The 18984-nt window shown below is 37.7% G+C and overlaps 2 protein-coding genes and 1 non-coding gene across 4 annotated transcripts; 2 read left to right on the top strand and 1 right to left on the bottom strand.

Moving 5' to 3' along the window:
• Positions 1-135: 135 nt before the first annotated feature.
• Positions 136-13212, bottom strand: ift56 (intraflagellar transport 56). 2 transcript variants are annotated; one of them, XM_008414141.2, is made up of 18 exons: positions 13030-13212; positions 12729-12872; positions 11901-11993; positions 11678-11792; positions 9473-9522; positions 9218-9363; positions 8294-8465; positions 6595-6669; positions 6392-6494; positions 5561-5616; positions 4767-4820; positions 4600-4663; positions 4432-4520; positions 4190-4273; positions 4042-4111; positions 2517-2623; positions 752-885; positions 136-610 (listed from the first exon to the last, which is right to left on the bottom strand). In XM_008414141.2, exons 1-18 carry the CDS (start codon positions 13030-13032, stop codon positions 499-501), a joined length of 1671 nt encoding a protein of 556 aa, XP_008412363.1. In that variant the 5' UTR covers positions 13033-13212; the 3' UTR covers positions 136-498. The 2 variants fall into 2 exon arrangements, with proteins under 2 accessions (XP_008412363.1, XP_017161504.1); XM_017306015.1 differs by lacking the exon at positions 13030-13212 and adding an exon at positions 12520-12592 and having other exon boundaries at positions 12729-12821.
• Positions 13213-13799: 587 nt separating this feature from the next.
• trnar-ccu (transfer RNA arginine (anticodon CCU)) lies at positions 13800-13872 on the top strand. Its single transcript has one exon. It is a non-coding gene; the product is annotated as a tRNA-Arg (tRNA).
• A 3975-nt stretch (positions 13873-17847) lies between these two features.
• Positions 17848-18896, top strand: LOC108166247 (CD209 antigen-like protein A). Its single transcript, XM_017304453.1, has one exon. It carries the CDS (start codon positions 17853-17855, stop codon positions 18594-18596), a length of 744 nt encoding a protein of 247 aa, XP_017159942.1. The 5' UTR covers positions 17848-17852; the 3' UTR covers positions 18597-18896.
• The last annotated feature ends 88 nt before the right edge of the window (positions 18897-18984 follow it).

The following is an 18984-nucleotide window of genomic DNA, read 5'->3' as shown; positions in this document are numbered from 1 at the left end:
CTCCTTTTAATCATAAACAGTCATGTGAAAAAATAGGACATGTTTAAATGTTTGTTTTTTTTTTATTAACAAATGTGTACATATTAAACTCTAATCCTATTTTTTATTTACATATGGAAAATAGAGTACTTTGAGCAACAAAAATAATTTTGTTTTATTCATTAAACAAACGATATCAACAAAAAATGTGTGTTAACACACTATCGCCAGTCTGAGGAAGATCTTCCTCCCTCCTCTGTTTCAGAGATGTGAGCATCCATGTTTTCCTGAAAATTAGGCTTAAGCAAGAAAAAAAAATAACAGACATTCATAAAAAATATTACAGACCAGAAAGATAACTTCAGCAAGTCATATCTCATAAATGATATTACATTGAGGGGAAAAATAATCAAAGTATGCATGTATTTAATCACTGCAATGTAGCAGACAGGGAACCATTTTTCCTTCTGTGACGTGTAGATCCATTCATGTGACACACTTAGCCTTCCCTCTGTGTCATTAGAGGAGGACTCTGTTGTCTTTGGCCCACTTTCTCAGGATCCTGATAATGTATTCAACCTGAAGGTTTGCTGAATTCTCCAGGAGGAGTAAAACCTCCTTGAGTATCTCCCTGCAGAACAAACAGGACATGCAAGGAAACAAGGTTGGATCGAAAATGCATCATGTGTCATGTTTATTTTAAATGACATCACACCCACTCCAGCAAGAGAACAGGCAATAAAATCGCTGCAGAAGGAAGAGAAAAACATACTTGGACTCCTTGTTTGCCAGTATGAGCTGAAAGACGCCGACACATGCCCCTCTTTTGCCCTCCCAGTAATTGGAGCTTGGGTCCAGCTTCTCCAGGGCATCAAATGCTTTGGCAGAATAGAAGAACTGGCCCATCTGAAACAACACATGGCCACCATGATCTGATCTGCAAAGTCCGGCTTTAGAAACATTGGTATATGGGAATGCTGACAAGTTTTTCCAGAGATGAAAAAACGCCTTGAAAACAATTACACAAGACAATTTTTTTGTATTATTTCAGTTTTGTTTTTGGTCTTGTCTTATTTCTGTTTGGGATAGGGGTTGGTTATAATCCGATGTTTCAAACTGATGGCATGAATTGGGCTGTTTTGTACTTTTTCGTAAATACCACTTGTATCTGTTGAGCCTGATGTGCTAAACTACATGTCAAAATAAAAAAATAAAAAGGGAAAAAAAAGGAAACATTTATATGTAAAGTCACATTTTGAGTCATCCATCAGTTCTTCCTAATTGTCGTCTAAAGAGAAACTCTTTGTTCGGGTCTTTTGAAGTAAACATAAAACTTCTTCCGGGTTACTGGAAGCTAAATATAAATGCAGGACCATTTCTTTTTCAGCAAGTGATTGGAATTCTGCAGATGGCAGTAGGAACGCAAGGAGGCGATAGGTGAGTTTGTTGTTCTCACAGATTGTCTGTCTCATATTACACGGTCACATCTTTTTTAAAGCAGCTACATACTGCAGCTTTATATCAGATTGCTGTTATAACCTTAACCATGCTTCAAACCCACTGATGTGGCTGCAGAAAAACAATCCTGCAAGGAAGAGTGGGCCAACATGGAAGGCTCTTTGCCAATGTTTGATGGTCGCTGTTGCTGCCAAGGCAGGCAGAACCAGTTATTGGGTTTATGGGGCAATTACTTTTTCACACAGGGCCAGGTTGGCATGTATAGCTTTTTTAAAAACCTTAATGAATTAAATCATCAGTTAGAAACAGCATCTTGTATTTTCTAAGGCTATCTGTGCCTGATATTAAAATTGGTTTGATGTTAGGACACATTTAAGTGTGACCAATAAAAATGTGAAGGAGGCCAAATACTTTTCACAACACTGGACACGGGCCAACGATGCTGTAACTTAAATTAGCTGCGATCCTGATTAAAATTATGCACCGCTCCGTGAACAAAAAGCTTTGCAACATATCATCAGTAAAGCAATATATTTTTACCTTAAAAATGTTATATACTGAAGAGAAATGTTACTTTGTAATTTAATTCCTTAAAATCGGGCCTCTGTCTCTTTAAAAACTCCAGGACATCATCACAACATGGCTCCTCTATTAACCCTTTAACAACATTTTCACATTATTCAAGTTCCTTCCACTGAGAAGGAGCTTGAATAAGGAGCTCAGCAAATGTAGCTTCACCAGGTGTTTGCTAATTACTGCTGGCTAGTCTGAAGGAGCTCAGGGGGGCAGGATTTATCAAATATGCATAAAAGAAGCAAGGCAACACTTCAGGTGATTTTTTTTGACGAGGAAATAACATTATTAAGCTAAAAAAAGTCACGTCTTTTTGGAAAGAGAAAAAAATACAGAAACAAAAAAGCTAAAAAAAAAAAACAAACAAAAAAAAAAACCCGTCGATTTTACATAAAACTGTTCCTCAGACAAAACTTTAGCTGACCTTAAAGGAAATTTCAAGAGTATCTCTTATTAAGTTCTCCTTTAGGAATAAGAAAAGGGAAGAAGAAAGAGGAGGGTGTTACCTTGTAGCAGTCGTTGGCAATCATCTGCAGCATACTGAAGGAATCAGAGGAAGTGCCCATTTTCTGATAAAGCTCCCAGGCAAGCTGGCCCTTCTGGTTCATTATGTCTGACAGGAATAAGATCAGTGAGTTCAACAATCCGTCGCTCCCAGGCAGCCTCAGCTTATGAAGATTCAAATTTGGGAAATATTGGAGGGCATGAGCAGCTTTTACTGCCGTAAATTAGGACAAGAGGAGAAGGAAAATGCCCCAGTGAAGATATCCATTCCTTCTGCTGAGTGTAACATCAGCAGAGTGAAAGACGGGGCTTAAATTCGATGCAGGCCTGAGGCTAGAAATCTGGCAGCGATGTTAGATTCAGATCCAAGCCACAGTGAACCAGCATAGAGCAGCTCTCAGATGTGATTCCCCATTCAGTTAAGGTATCTGAGTCAGGCCCACATTCAAAAGGAAAATGTAAGATAATCTGTCTGTAAAAATCTGAGCTCAAGCAAATGTGAAGCGAATTGACACATTTAAGAGGTTTTCAGTAAAGAAATTGAACTAGCATTGTTTGCGTTTTCACATCTTTTTTTTGCTTATTATTATTTATTAGGGTTTTATGTGACAGACCAACACAAAGTAGGGAATAACTGTGAAGCGGAGGGGACAATAGCTCAGTCGGATTGAGTGGAGAACATCTAAGAATATCAATTTTAGAGTCAAACCACAGATTCTCAAACTAATTTAGGTCCAGATTTGACCGGATGCTTTAATCTAAACCAGAGAAAAGCCACTTTTGATACAAAATAAAACAATTTCCTAATCATGCACTAATAAAATGTTTTATTATGAAATAAATAAAACATTATTTCATAATAATTAAACAATAATTTATTTCTAATTTTCTGACAAAAGAAAAAAAAACTATTTTGTAGAATGAGGTGAGCCTTTTTGATAAATAGGAAGCATAGTTTGAAGCTATTTACTTTTAAAAGCCTGTTGTAGATATTAAGAACTCATGAAAAAACTCATAAAATGTCCATTTCTTTTTGGTTTTGTAAGAGCCACAAATGGAGCCACTGGTTGCAGAAAACCTGATCTACGCCATCATAATGCCGTTCTGGATTTAAACATGCTGAGTGTCACTACAGCATGATGCTGCCACCAGCATCTAGTTTTTCCTCCCAGAGTTTGCTGTGTTCCCTACTTGGCTTAAAGTTAGCTTTTTACCGCTGTGAAGTCTGATGTTTGTTGCATAATATTCTCTCGAAAACCTCAGATTTATACTGAGACTCTAATTAGATGACATTTCAAACCAGCTGCTAGCACTGGATTTTCTTTAGCGGTATCTGAGAAAAAGGGCCTATTTGAAAAATGTTCAAAACTCTTTATCTTCCTTTTACTTTACAGTCTTTCTCAGCTTTCTGTTGGTGTATCACAATCAAACACACTGACATCCAATGCTGTAACATGGAAGGAATGTGAGAAAGCTCTATTTATTTCTGATTAAGTGAACTGTCTCAAATTTTACTTCTATACGTACAACATCGAGCCAGCCAGCTGAGGTAAACATAGTCGTCCTTGATCTTTTCATTCTGAATGAGCAGAAAAAGCTGAAAGGGAACAAAAAATAAGCACAAAAAAAGCACAGCAGAATCAATTGACGTCTGCAAAAGGCTCAATCAAAGTACCTCCTCTGCTTCTTTGTAGTTTCCCAGCGCCGCTTTAGCTTGAGCATAGTTGAAGTTGAATGTATCATCGTTGTAGAAGTAACTCTAGAAAAAGAAAAGCTTATACAGCTGTCACAAAAACAATAAAATGAACCAGAATAGATTCACTTTCAGCACCACTTATCATTCAAGGTGATGCTTCATAACCAGGTTTCTTTTTCCAACTTATAGCAGCACAAAAGCAACACAGATACTCTACTAACCTTGACAGAGTTGAGATATATGAGAACATCCTCAAACTGTTTCAGGAGAAAAAAGCAGGAGGCCATGCACTGTCTGCCAGGGATAGTATCTGCAAAGAAAGAGAGAAAAGTCTGCTCACACATTCCGGCTTTCAAAAATAATACTGGAGACAATTTCATCTGGCTTACCGCACTCGCTAGCTGAGCCGCCGACCAACTGAAAAAACTGCTGGGCGATTTTTAGGTGATCCCTCTTCAAAATACAGGAGCATAAAACTTATAGTCGTTTTACACGCAAAGTGGTCAGATGTACTGGCATGCAAGCCTTTTTAAAAGAAATGATCAGAAATACTCACTGATGCGATTTCTTGTCCAAGTGCAGCATTGACAACTCCTTTTAAAATATACTCCTGTCACAATTAGATTATTATTAGATTGAGCATACGAAGGAGAATTTGGAAAAATGAGAAATAATGATCTTTTTGGGGTCTTCCTGGTCCTTTGATAGTACACTGTAAAACATCTGAAGTTGGTTTAACTTGAAAACAAAAGCCCACCTGCTGCCTTGAAAATGCAATTTAAGTCGACAAGAAAGTTGTTTTGGTTTTGACTCAGAAATTAAAGTTCATGAAGTTGATTTAACAAGAGACAAGTTGCCTAAACATTGATTTTTAAGTTCATTAATCTTGAATTGTGAGTTTTAACTTTAAGATGCAATTTAAACCAAATAATTATTTCACAATATGCAAGAAAAATCTTTTATTTTACTCACATTATCAAGTTAAAATAGCTACTCATTTTACTTTAGAACAATTTAAATTCCTGTTTCAAACTGTAGGAACAAAATTTCTGATCTGATAATGAATTTTATTAAACATCACATGAATGTTTTTGTGAACTAAATGTTCACAACATTTAGTATGAACAGCACATTATCCTCAAGCATTAAAATGAACATTTGCCTTAATAAAACACAGTGCAATAAGATACGATGATGTTTGTTAACTGACTGTATTGAACATCGTGTTTGTAATTTCTTTTGGTTATTTGATATGTTCTTTCCTATAAGAGCTGAGAAAACGATTGGAAAACAAATAGTGCCGTCATTTCTAAGTAACAAGAGACTCAAACGTTTAAAATTGATTGTCACCTGAGGGGTAACGGGATCCAGATCTTGGATGAGGTTGTAAGCCTCCTGGACGTCGTCTAGAAATACAAAAACAGAGAATGTCAGTATCAGACAGAAAGTCTAAACAAGTTCAAGTCAAAAAAATAAAATAGTTATAGACAGCGTTAATTTAAAATGATTGCCGAGAGCTGTTTGAATTAACAAAGACTAGCAGAGGATCTTCACGTGTGCAACATCCCCTGCAATATAAAATACAAAAAATTCAACCTTAATCGAAGGAAAATATTTCAGGAGCAGTTTCACTGAGATGGTTTATAGTAAAGAAAGAAATATTCCAAATGTGACAAAATTCAAGAACAGAAATGCAGAATTGAACAATTTATCAATTTATTTTTTCCCATATTTGTTCAAGGTATCCAATCAAAAATCTCCCTCTGTGGTGAGTCAAATAAAGGTTTAAGAAAACTGCTCTGATGCTTCAACATTTATCTTTACTATTATAATCAAAACAACCTGCAGCAGATTTTTCTCATCGTCTGTGTTACAGTGGTTAGAAAAATAAACTCTCAGTCAGAACTCAAAGTGCAGCCTGATCGGTGCATTTCTATTGAAAAAAGCTTCTTTATTCCAAACAGAGTCACATCCTTGGTTATAATGTGTGTGAAGTCAGATGTCAGATCATTTCTAACATTTTTTCCCCTGAACTGTTTATGTCACGTCATTTCTTTTGATGGCTATTTCACATTTTTATTCTGCAGCCGTATTGTAACATTCCCAAACCCTTTATTTTCAACAGCATCTTATCCTCTAGTCTGCGTCTTCTTCTAAGATGGCTGCGATGTACGTGCACACCTTGTCTCAGATAGTAGATGACCAGGTTGAGTCTAGCCTCGGGAATCACATCGATCAAAGGCGGCAGCACCTGCAGCGCGCCCTGCCCTTCCCGGAACACCACCTGCAGCACAAAGCGGTTCAGGGAGACAGGAAGCGCCGGCCCTGCTGCACGCATCCGTACTGTCCTCCGCGCTCGCAGCCGGAGATAATGGGAAGCTTACCAGGTTGTGTCGGATAAGCTCCTTAGCGAACTCAAAGGAGCAGGAGGAAATGTCGATTAGGTTCTTCAGCTCAGCCTGAGAGCAAGAAAGAATTAAAAAAGAACAGCTGCTGATTTACAATAATCATTTAATAAAAGATATATAAAGCATGAGGTTTGTATCCAAACATCAATTTTCTAACACCCTTGTCCCTTAGTGGGGTCAGGAGGGTTGCTGGTGCCTATCTCCAGCCAATATTCTGGGCGAGGGGCAGGGTCACCTGGACAGGTCGCCAGTCTGTCCACACAGGACAAACAACCATGCACACACACTGACAGTCATGTTTTTGGACTGTGGGAGGAATCCAGAGTAGAACCCACCATGCAATCTCCATGCAGAAAGACCCCAGGCCAGGAATTGAACCCAGAACCTTCTGGCTGCAAGCCAACAGCTCTACCAACTGCCAAATATGTTTTATTTATTTATTTCGAACATGATAGAAGAATACAAATGATACATATTTTTGCGCTACAATACTCTTAACGTGCTCGAGAAAATTTAATAAACTTCAGACAAAATGTAGGAAATTTATGTTTGGTTAATTTTTTTTCTTTGAAGTAATAAAACTTGTTGAGTTGGAAAGCCTGTTTATGTCCCTTTAACTGGCGCCACTTTTACAGAAAAGTTGAGTATGTTGGTCAGACCCAACATTCTCTCTTTCAATGCTGAACAGTTATTGGTGGAGGGAGTGTCATGCTGCAGCACAAAATCCCCGTCACTGGAAAAACAAGGAAACTGAAGGAAATCTGGAAGGACATCTGCTTGGTGTGCATTTCATCTGCACACCAAGCAGATGAAATGCATGAGGAGGAGTCACATCCCCCTCCATGTTTCCTTGTGAGATGGTTAAACATCCTCACTTTTCCTCCAGTTTTGCTCAAAAACTCAACCTGAGTAAGCAGTGAGACTGATTTCAGCGTATAGAACTATGTAAGCAAATGATTTGTGGTGTGTTTATTTAAATCTCACAAGCTTTTGCTAAATACATATCCCGCCACGTGTTCAACTCCGATAAACTCTTTATTTCCTTCTCATGTATGGAAAGCCAGTAGGGTCAAAAAACATGCAACATTTGATGTGACTTTCATGCGCAAAGTACATTTTTTAACATGCAAACAACTGTGTTCGCAACTTTAAGCCAATCACAGATAGTTGGTTTTCATCTTGTCAGATAAAAAATCAATCACAACCAGCAGAAATTAGAAAACAAAACATTAAGATTTGAGGAAAAAAAAAAGTTTAATATAATCATATTGTAGTTAAGTATACAAATAAGTTTACTTTTTACATTTCAGGTAGTATTTCAACATTTCTCAAGCTACAATGTAAAATATTTAGCAGTTTTACATCAGAAATTTTAGCGAAAGACCTAGTCAAAGTAGCTCAATCCCTTCTCAGTCAACTCATAGCGTGCTTTTGAAAACTGTGAAGTAAATAGTTAAATTGAAAATATGTCTTGTTTCTTTAAACTTAAAGGTATAAGAATAAGACGTTTGACTTCAGAAGAGAGGATTTGGAAGCAGTAAACGATTTATTACAACAAAGCTTTGTTACAGCAAAGAAATAATCCACCAAACATGAATTTTCCTCACTTCTTTTGCTAAATTTAGTTAGTTGCACCTTTAAGCTTCCTCAGCGTTTAGTAGAAAAACATTTGTACCTCTGCTGCTTTGCCGTTGTACAGCCTGAAATGGTTGCAGGCTTTGAGGTTGAGCGCTATGGTTGAATCCGGGATGTTCTGCAGGTACACGGCCAGAACCTCCTGAGACACATCATAGTAGTCCAGCTTGTAGTAACACAAAGCCACGTAAACTTTCAGAGCCAGGAAATCTCTGTAATCACAGCATGGAGCAAGAGGGGAAAGAAATGCTCTGCTTAGGAAGAAGATAAGATGAAATACTGATTAAACTTTGAATAATGTCGGCTCAAACAGGAATCTAAAAAGCTAATATAAGCTGCAGTGCTCTGTGAAAGTATTCACATTTTTTTGTGTTGGCCCCTTAAAACCACAAACTTCAACATATTTTATTTGGATTTGGCATGATGGACCAGCACAATGAACAGCATAATTATGAGATGGGAGGAAAAGAATGAGCCTCTCCATAGTCTGAGAGGATGGATACGCATGAATGTAATTACATAATAAGTTAGCATTTATTGCAATCTGAGCAGTTTTTACAGAATTAATGACGCTTACATGATTATGATAAATTTCCTATATTTTTTGCAGCAGTAATAAAAGTGATAACTAGAATGAGTAAATGCGGATAAATGTGCAACAGTTTAAGACTTTTACTTTTAAGAAGCATTGAAAATATGCATAATTTGTCTGCTGTTTCATAATTTTTGCGCTACTTGTGTTGGTCTGCTGTGAAAAATCCCAATGAAGCACACTGAAGTCTGTCACTGTCACATAGCAAAACAGGAAAAAGTTCAAGTGGTGTGAATTTAGTTTTGCTCCATAATGTGTGAAGTCCATGAAGTCTAACACTGGTGCATTAAAACCTCTCATCTGCTGCGGTGCTTTGAGAACAGCAGGACTGTGAAGCTAATTTCAGAGTGACAGGACAGACGAAGTTCAGACCTGTTCTGCAGCAGAAGGCGTTTATAGATGTCTATAGCCTCTTGGTAGTGAGAGCGCATGTAGTGGATGGAGGCCAGGCTCAGCTGATCCTCTGTCACATCCTCCAGGTTCTGGTGGAAGGCCATCAGTCGCTTTTCGTCCTTAAACTGAGAAGCAGCGTTACAGGAAGAGATCAAAACACAAATACTGGGGTGAACTGAACACATTTTAAGAAGACTGTTTTATGAAGCCAAAAAGAAGCTATAGCTGCTAAACCTTGTGCTCCAGGTGAAACAGCAGCCGGTTTTGGAGAGGGGACATCGGCGCTACAGAGAGCGAGAAGGGACAAGATTAGTGAATAAAGACAGTACGCATCATCAGGAAGCATCACTGTTTTGTTTCCAAGACTCACATTAGAGACTAAGAAGCATTTTAAACTCTTATTATACAGAAATCACAACATCACTGGCAGGTGTTTACCAGCTGGTTACTTCCATTGCTGATGAAACAAATTGAGCAACTTAACTAGACATGGAAAAAATAATGGAGAACTGGATGACAGATAAGAGACTGAAATTGTATTTAGTCAAACTACTTTTTATATTAACTCACACAAATGAAAGGAACTGTTTGCTGACATCTAATGATCAAGTTGTGGATAGCAACTATCTTTTGTTTTGCTTTTTTGTCACATATATAAATGTTTCAGATCATTACTTAAATTTTCATGTCATACAAAGGTAACGTGAGTAAGTACTGGGGTGCACCGATTGCAGTTTACCAATTTTTTAAAAGTCTGACCTGCCGATTCCAATTTTGGCCGATACCAATTCTTTGTCTGAAATGTTGATAAATATAGCAAGAAAGTTGCTGAGTTGGTAACAGTGGGTGGCTACAAACGTGCAGACGTGACCTGATGGTCTGGACCTTTGCTGAGGCCAAGAAGATCGGGGGAAAAGATGGTGTGTTTATAGACTGAGCACAGCAGGAGTCTTTAATTTTGATGCATTTCATGGAAGCAAAAAAACATATAAATATTTCATTATTTCACAGTTTATATCCATTCAAGAAAAAATTTGCCTATTCCAAACTATCCTTCTCTAGAAACGATAACTATGGAGTCTGCAAGAAGATTAGGATTAGAAACAGACAAGTACCGGCAAGGAGTAAGGAATGTTTGCAAGAGACGAACAAACCCATGAACATTTGTCTATCAGCCCTCATCTCATGGTATGACGTCCAACTCAAAACAGGAGATGAACCGATATGAAGGCATGGAGGCTCCTGATAATCTATTTCACCTTAAATCAAGCTCTCTGAAACTTTAGGTAACGGAGGGAGGCTGGGAATTTATAAGAGTCACTGTCATCATCCAGATGAAAACAGCAAAGTGCCTTAAAGGTAACTTATTATGTTTCCTTTAAACCGGTGAGGATAGGTCTATGGTGAAAACATGTTTTGCCCAAAACCATTCTTAGATAATGAGATTTCAGTCTCATCAGTTGTTCATATTTTCATCTCCTTACAGAATGAGCTGTTTTAGGGTGTCTTGTCACTTTAAATGCAAATAAACTGCTGCTAGCCACGCCCCCCATCCAATGTTAATACTCCTGCATGAAAATGACTGCAAACAGATGCACAATTATACAAACATACATCTTTGAAAAGCAGAAGTGGAGCCTCCTGCACAACCAACAGGAAATCAGCAAGTGGTTTCTGGATATAAGTCAGCGACAATGCATACAGCTGCAAAATCAGCCAAGCAAACATGATGGAGCTTCGCTTTGGTTGCTAGATAACCAGGCTCATTTTTCAAACACCAAAAACCATTAACTTATTGCCAAAAAAATGGCTGTAGGTGATTTTTAAGCAATTGGGCTGTTTTTAGAAGCAGTTGAGACCCAAATGGAAGTAAACAAAAAGTGGAAAATGTGAGTTTTGCATAATAGTACCGTAATAATACCTTTAAGTTCATTAAGACAAAAGTCCATGATGGTAAGTTGAAAAGTGAAAGTCTCAGACAGCAGAAACCCAGTGAGGAAAAAAGGTTGGTGCATTCTTGTTGGTTGAGTATGAGGCTCCACTTCTGCTTTTCAAAGATGTACGGTTGGATAATGTGCAAGCAGGAGGTACAATCATGAGCAGATAAAACTCTGCAAAGAAGTACAACCTACAGATTGAAAAATGGCTGAAATGCCCACTAAATCCTTAAGTCTGTGGCAAACACGAGATACTCTTGAACACTCCTGGTGTCATGTTCCCATTTCTGAACAGGGAAAACATGCAGCCTCCACACAGAAACTGACTCTATGTTTTATAAACAAGTGATTGCATTGAACATTGTTCTTTATGAGTGTCTACAAAACTAAAAGCATGTGCAGCATTTTCGTGCTAAATCGTACATGTACAATAAAAGATCTTAAAAAACAAATTTCAGCAGAAGTTAACATTATGCTAACAGAGTTTTGCTGAAGTAGGTACCTTTCGACGCTGCCTCCTCAGCTTCTTTATAAAGCCCCAGAAAAAACAGGGCACAGCCCAGATAGACCCACACCTCTGCAGGACAATCCGGCTTCTTGGTCAGAGATTTGTACTCCTGTCAGAACATGGTACACGTTTAATACAAATGTAGTATACAGAAGCATATATCTACTATATTGTTGTTATTGATTAAAAAAAGTAATTTAGGGGGGAAAAGAATTACCTCCATGGCTCTCTTGTAATCACCAAGGTGAAATGCACAGTAGCAAATCCACAGGTCTGCATTCTCATGTTTTTCTCCAATGCTTCTCTGAAACTAAAGAGTAAACAGCCTTTCAGATAAGAATGATATTCCATCTCTTCAAAAAACAAAAGATCTACAATGTCTTGTAATTGTTAAACTAAAACTTTGAGCTTTACTTATTAGGCTGGGTCTTTATGGAGGTTATTTACATTTACCCCTTTAAATCTTACACATTTTGCCTAGTTACTTCCACAAACTTCAGTGTGTTTTATAGGAGTTGTATGTGACAGACAAAGTCAAACATAAATGTGAAACAGAGGGAAATCACATTTTGACACAAACAATTTTGCCCATTCTTCTTTGCAAAATAGCTCTGGCTTTACAGCTGGATGTTTAACGCCTCAGTCGCATTGCCACAGATTATTCAAAGTATTTAGCTTAGATGTAATTTAAAAAGTTCAGTTTTGGTTCTATGACAAACTTCAAATAGTATTTCTTATGCTTTCCTTGCAGCAATGTCTTTCTTTTTGACACATCTCCATACAGGTCAGATTTAGGGAGAACAAAACTAATCACTGTCCTATTAACATTCTCCCACCTGAGTTATCAATTTCTATAGTGCAGCTCCTCCAAAGTTACTAAGGGCTTCTGTTTGTCTATCGCATAAAATCCTGAAGAAATATATTAAAATATGTAGTTATTATGTGACAAAGTGTCAAAGAGTATGAATATTTCAACAAAAACGTCTGCAATTTTCTATCAATCCACTTAAATCTTTTCAAATGTCTATTTTATTATTTTTATCACCTCCAGCAACGTTAAGGCACCCAGGTAGTCTCTCTGCTGAAGGTACTCCTCCAAACTGGGGACCTTGGTTTTGTTTTTCTTCTTTTTATCACTGACGCTCCCCAGTGTCTCTTCTCCCACAGCTGGTTTCAGGCGTGACAGAATCTGACAACATTCATATTAATGATGAGCGCATAGTCATCCTCGAATTATTACATGGAGATATGACAATGTCAAAAAAAAAACAAATTTTCTGCAAAGAATAAAACCTCTCCCATGATAGTTACACTCGAACATTAACAGTATAAACAAGTTTTCTCACCATTTCGAGGTGTATATCTTGAGGACCTCAGTGTTAGCTAAGTCTTGTTTATCACTAGGGTAACGGAAAACACTCTTATATTCAACTCCGCGCCACTTACATATATCGCTGTAATTTTGAGTCAGTTATATCTTATAAGAGAAAATCAAATAAAACTTTCAAAACTCAAAATATAATCACAAAATTATCAAATTCGCTTTGGTTGCTAGATAACCAGGCTGCAAAACAATTCTTTGCAGCAGATTTGCTAAATTGTTTCTTAGTAACGTTAGCTTGCTATGAGCTAAACTGTAACGGCCCCGGCATAAGTTGGAGCTTCCGTCGACAGGTTTTCAAGCTAAAAGCACGACAAAAATAGTTTAACATTTAAAAACCTTTTCCAGCTTTACAGCTGCTTGTTGTGTTATTTTCACTAAGTTAAATTTTTTTTTTTAGTCCAGAGCAGGTTATACAAACAGCTTAGCGATGAAAATTTTAAAAACCTAATATCTTAAAGGGGGAATATTTTGTAGGAAAACCCAAAATAGCTTGCGTATCTCCTGTTGAGCTTCACTTTTTAGTGTTTTAGTCTTAGTTGCTTAGCAACCACGAGGTTCAGTTTTTTTTTCGCTTCTTTGTTTTGACTTTGGTGTAGTGAAGAAAAAAATGCAACCTACGTCTTACGGACGACAATCACACTTTTCCAATCTATATCTACATGGAAAACACAGCAATTTCGCCGTGTCTGCTTAGGAGGTTCAATTTAAATTTTGCGGCCATTTATAGGCGGTGCCCCAGTGGCCTAATGGATAAGGCACTGGCCTCCTAAGCCAGGGATTGTGGGTTCGAGTCCCATCTGGGGTGAACTACTTTTTTTTTTTCTTTGTGATTTGTAGAATATAGTTCTTGTCTCTTCACGTATTTACATTTCAAGTTCATCCAAACATTTACTAATTTGCAGCTGTGATATATTGAAATCCAACGTGATGAAATACATACAAAGTAAGGCCTTCAATCCCAATGAGACGCTCAAAGTAGTGTTTAAGTTGGAGTGTATAAGTTGGAGTGATACACAATTTTCTATTTTTTTGTGGCAAATAAAAGTTTAAAAAGTATGCTTTTTATCCCACAACCACCTGCCTTCAGAGGAAACCTATTTTTACCTGTGTGTAAAAAGTCATTTTTCAGCCTTGAAACATGACTCTTGATCATATAAAGAGGAGAAAATCTTGAAGAATCTATTCACATGCCGCTTCACCATAAATGCTGAATGGCTAGGATAATGACATCACTGATGCAAATCATGCAAGAGTTTAGAAATCAACCCAACTTGCAAACAAAGAAAAAACTGTGTTTTCAGAATGTCTTGGAGAGCTGATTTGAGTAACAAATTAGATGTACTTGGTGAAGAATGAGAATTTTCTGTTTGTTTTGCTGCAGTCTTGCATGTTAACTTTCTTTGGAAATCAGTGGTGGAGAAAGTACTCAAAATATGTACTTAAGTAAAAGTACAAATACACAGACAAAAATTTACTCAAGTAAAAGTAAAAGTACATACTTAAGTAAAAGTAAAAAAGTACTGGCTTTTAAAAATACTTACGTATTAAAAGTAAAAGTACTTGCTGAATATATTACCTAGTCGCTAATACAATGTCATTAAGTGAACCAATCGTWTTTAATTTTAATACATCAGAAATGTGCCATTTTAATGAACAATGCCACAGATAAAGCATGTTGTTATTGTGTTTACTCTCTGTAACATGGTTTGGACTTAGATGTGTGATTCTATGCATCATAATTTCAGGGATGGAAACATCTTGTCTCCTCTCCTAACATAGCATGAACTTCAACTTTTTTGCCACTAGTGGCTTTTATTTTTGAAAGAAAACCAACAGAAAGGTGGGGGAGGACATGCAACCAAGGAGCCACGTAGCAGAGTTGTAGTCAAGATCACCGAACCCGAGACCGAGCCAAGACCAAGACCAGCACTACATGACAATAAAATTAAGTGTACCTATCAAAATTAGTTCTCAAATTGATCTGAAAGGTCCACATTCCCATAAAACACCTAGATATTAAATACTTAGAGCTGAAATCAATTTAACCAGTATCAATTCAAACTCTTTTTCATTCTGCTTTGTTCTCATCTCTGTGCTACAATCCGCAGAGGTCTCCTGCCATCCCTAAAAAGATAACGCCCTGGGCAGTTGCCCATGTCAGAAACCACAACTGTCTGCACCATTAAACATAGCAATTAACGGTAAACAATGCTCAACTATGAACACTATCCAAGGCGCAAAGCAAGAAGTAACAAAGCAGAAGGAACACCTAGACTGTTCTCATCCTCACTTCTGTTGCAACGTCTGCCACCGTGACAGGAGACGAAAACAAAGAGCAATGAGCATGCTGTGTTCTTACGTTATTGCTTTATTTAAATAAATTAAATAAATCTATATATTTTTGTAATTAAATAAAATAATATTAGCTACTGCAGTATACCAGAGAATCACAAGAACAAAGAACGGCTCTCAGAGAGGCTTCAGTCCTTTAGGACTAAGTAAAGATCCATCCAGAAGAATCGAATCGGATCGTTCGTGAATGTTATATCACTATACAGCAGACTTTGGTCACAGCGTTGTCCCATATATGCGACACCTCAGTCAACACCTCCACACAATAATTCAGCGCATGAGTGACAACTTTTTTTCATCGCAGATGCAACATATGTCTCTCTGTACAGCTAGCTTAGCTAGCATCACGTCCACRGAGCTTACCTTTCTTTAAGCTTTCCTTCCAAGTGACGCTAAAAGTTGGACGAAGTCCCACCGTCTGTGAAAGCGAAGCGCTGCTGATTTTACATGTCGCCATATCTTATGATTTATGCAGCGCTATTATATTACTGAGATTAGACAGACATCTTCTCCCGCTCGGAGGAAACCACTGCGCATGTCTGGAGCTCCGCRTGYGAGTAAAGGTGGAGGCGATGGGTAACAACAGACACTAAGTCACGTTATTGCTTGGATTTTACGGCGCCACCTTAAGTCCCTGAACTTCACATTTTAACGGAAAAATGTTAAAATGATGAAACGAGTAACGCGACAGTTTTGTAGAAATGTAGTGAAGTAGAAAGTACAGATACTTACTGTAAAATGTAGTGGAGTAAAAGTAGAAAGTACCCATTATTAAATCTACGTAAGTACAGATACATGAAAGTACGAAAAATGTACTGCAGTACAGTAATGAAGTACCTACCACTGTTGGAAATGTAGAAATCTGTAGAAATCGTCATTCAAATTCAAAGATATTTTATAGATTTCAAAGGAAATTTAAATGTTGTAGCTAATTTATTCAAAGTCTTCAAAGAGTTATTGCACAGTGATGACTGTTGGCAGGAAAGATCTCCAGTAGAGGTTTGTGTTACAGTGAATTTGAAGAAGCCTCTGAGTGAAGGTACTCTTTTTTTCCCGAGACAGTCTAGTGAAGAGGATGGTCAGGGTTGTCCATAATTTTCTTGACCAGGAAGAATCATTCTTTACTTTTTATAATCACCCTGATTATTGGAAATTGGATCATTTTGGATTATGATTAAAAGATTTTGTCACGCTTCACTTTGGTTTCTGGACTCTTGATTCTTTATTTTACTGTTCATGTATTGGTTTAAATAAGTTTCCTAGTATTTCTAGCGTTGAGATCTGTTTAACCTCTTCTCATCAACTCCTTTTCTCATTTTTTAAACATTTTTATTTATATAAATATTCATTATTTACATTACATTCAATAAATATTCATTTATAAATATATTTATGCAACTAAACCAGGGGTCTTCAGACTTAACAATCCAAAGAGTAATGTGTGCCTTCAGTCCAGCTAAAAAAATTTGTTTAGTTTTTTTAAAAAAAGACAGTTTTTATTTTTGATAGTTTTTTACTAAAAAAAAATTTTGTAAATATTGTAGCTGCCACAATTTAATTTCTATTTTTAGATTCAATGTTGCAGAAAAGAAATAAAGTAATTCATTTTTTATTAATTGCAATCTGCATAATCTAAACAGGAATACTATTTCTCCTTCAATATTTAAACACAAATGCTTTATCATATTCAGCCATATTCATATTTAGAATTATAAAAGTATGAAATCCTGCTATCAAATTTAAATGTAAGCTCTTTACATTTTGCATTTTAATTCCTGCATAAACTCTATGAGTAAATTTGAATAATTTCTTGGTCATATGGGAGAGAAACTAAAGACAGAAGTATTAATCTGAGACTAATACTCACCTTTGTATACTGACAGTATCAATATTTAGATTGATATGCCCAGCCTTACTCGTGGGGAATGACACAAATTTTCTTACCACTTTTCAGATTTTCATCTGTAAAAATATTTTATAAATCATGCCCTGTTTTCCTTCTACTTCACCATCTATACTGGTCTGTCACTCTAAACGCTTATAAAGTTACTGAGAATGAAAAAAATGAAAACAAGCAATAAATTGCTTGGAAAAACCCTTGAATGTCTTGAATATTGCTTTCCAAATCAAATCTTATCCAGGTAGCTTTACACGAAGAAAAGTCTTGAAGAAAAGCACAAGCTAAGTTATGATGCAAATGACCGCTCATTTCTTTTTGCTCCGCTTGATTTCTCCTCAGAAGGGCAGCCTTTGAAACACTTTGAATATTCACCACGAAAGCATTTGTTTCAAAGGCGTATTTTGCTGTTTTGTTTAAGAACCCTTGGGTAGTACGTTTTGTGTATGAAAATGTTGTGAATTCTGCAACGTCTGTTTAGGAAAAGGCAATATCAGCGAGTCAGTCAGTTGCTCCTGTGCAAAGCCACCGTCAGGATGGAGAGGATCGTCTTCGCGCTGCTCATTGCCACAAATACCTGCTGCTGGTGTGAGAAATACGTGTTTGTCAAGGACAACGATAAAAATTGGCCTGATGCTAGGAAACACTGCATGGACCACTATACTGACTTTTTGGCTCTCACCAGTGAAGAAGAGGAGCAGGTGTTCAAAAAATTCGCGAATAATGACAAGGAAGGATGGATCGGCCTCTACTGGGATAATCCTAACTACAAGTGGAAATGGTCCGGAGGGGAATTTGTCATCTACCACAACAATCTCGACTTACCGGTCAACCTGGACCTGCCTGGGATAGCTCCACTACGCATCGCTGAAAATGCCTTTTGGACCAGCAAAGAATGGAAATGGAAATCAGGAGACGACACCTGCAACTTCTTCTGCGTGAACATGGTGCCGGTAGCGGAAGAGAAGACCTGGGAGGACGCTCTGGATCACTGCAGAGAGAAAAACACCGACCTCCTCAGCCTGCTCTCTTTCACAGAGAGTCAAATGGCTCAGGGAGAGATCCAGTCGTCTGCCTACACCGAGCCGGTGTGGATCGGCCTGCGTTACCTCGGGAACAGCTGGATGTGGGTGAACGGAGACCCGATGCCGTACGAGGCCTGGCCGGAGGGAGATCAGGACCACATGTGTCCGATGCTGAGACGCTGCGTGGCTTTGACCAAGCAGGGGGCGTGGGAGAGCAGGGACTGCCAGGAGAAACACAGCTTCATCTGCGCCTGAGTCTGGCGACAATTAGAAAAGCTTCCAAACACTTCACATATCTAAGTGCTCTGGTTTAGGCTGTTTTGGTATCAGCTTTGGTTATTCTGGCTTAGTCAAACTCTAGTTTGTTTGTCTAGAAAGTCTGGTTCGTTTGGGGAAGTGGGAATGTGCAACCAAACTCTGGTCCACTTAAAAACATAGGTCTCGGTTCAATTAAAGTGAACTATAACGCAGGGCATTCTGGGTAAATACAACAAAAACAAACTCACGTCTAGCACTAGAGGGAGAAATGACTTCTGGTCTTAAACCAACATCCATCCATCCATCCATCCATCCATCCATCCATCCATCCATCCATCCATCCATCCATCCATCCATCCATCCATCCATCCATCCATCCATCCAT

This window comes from Poecilia reticulata, linkage group LG1, assembly GCF_000633615.1.
Source record: "Poecilia reticulata strain Guanapo linkage group LG1, Guppy_female_1.0+MT, whole genome shotgun sequence".
Taxonomy (NCBI): domain Eukaryota; kingdom Metazoa; phylum Chordata; class Actinopteri; order Cyprinodontiformes; family Poeciliidae; genus Poecilia; species Poecilia reticulata.
This window is presented reverse-complemented; position numbering and strand designations above follow the sequence as displayed.

Bases quoted from the DNA above. Each gene is read 5' to 3' on its own strand.
- ift56 (XM_008414141.2), bottom strand. The intron at 5,617-6,391 runs GTGTGCACGTAC...TTGTATTTCTAG, and splicing joins CATCTACTATCTGAGACAAG to ACGACGTCCAGGAGGCTTAC. The intron at 4,274-4,431 runs GTTAGTAGAGTA...TTCTTTTTCTAG, and splicing joins TATATCTCAACTCTGTCAAG to AGTTACTTCTACAACGATGA.
- LOC108166247 (XM_017304453.1), top strand. From the start codon at position 17,853: ATGGAGAGGATCGTCTTCGCGCTGCTCATTGCCACAAATACCTGCTGC.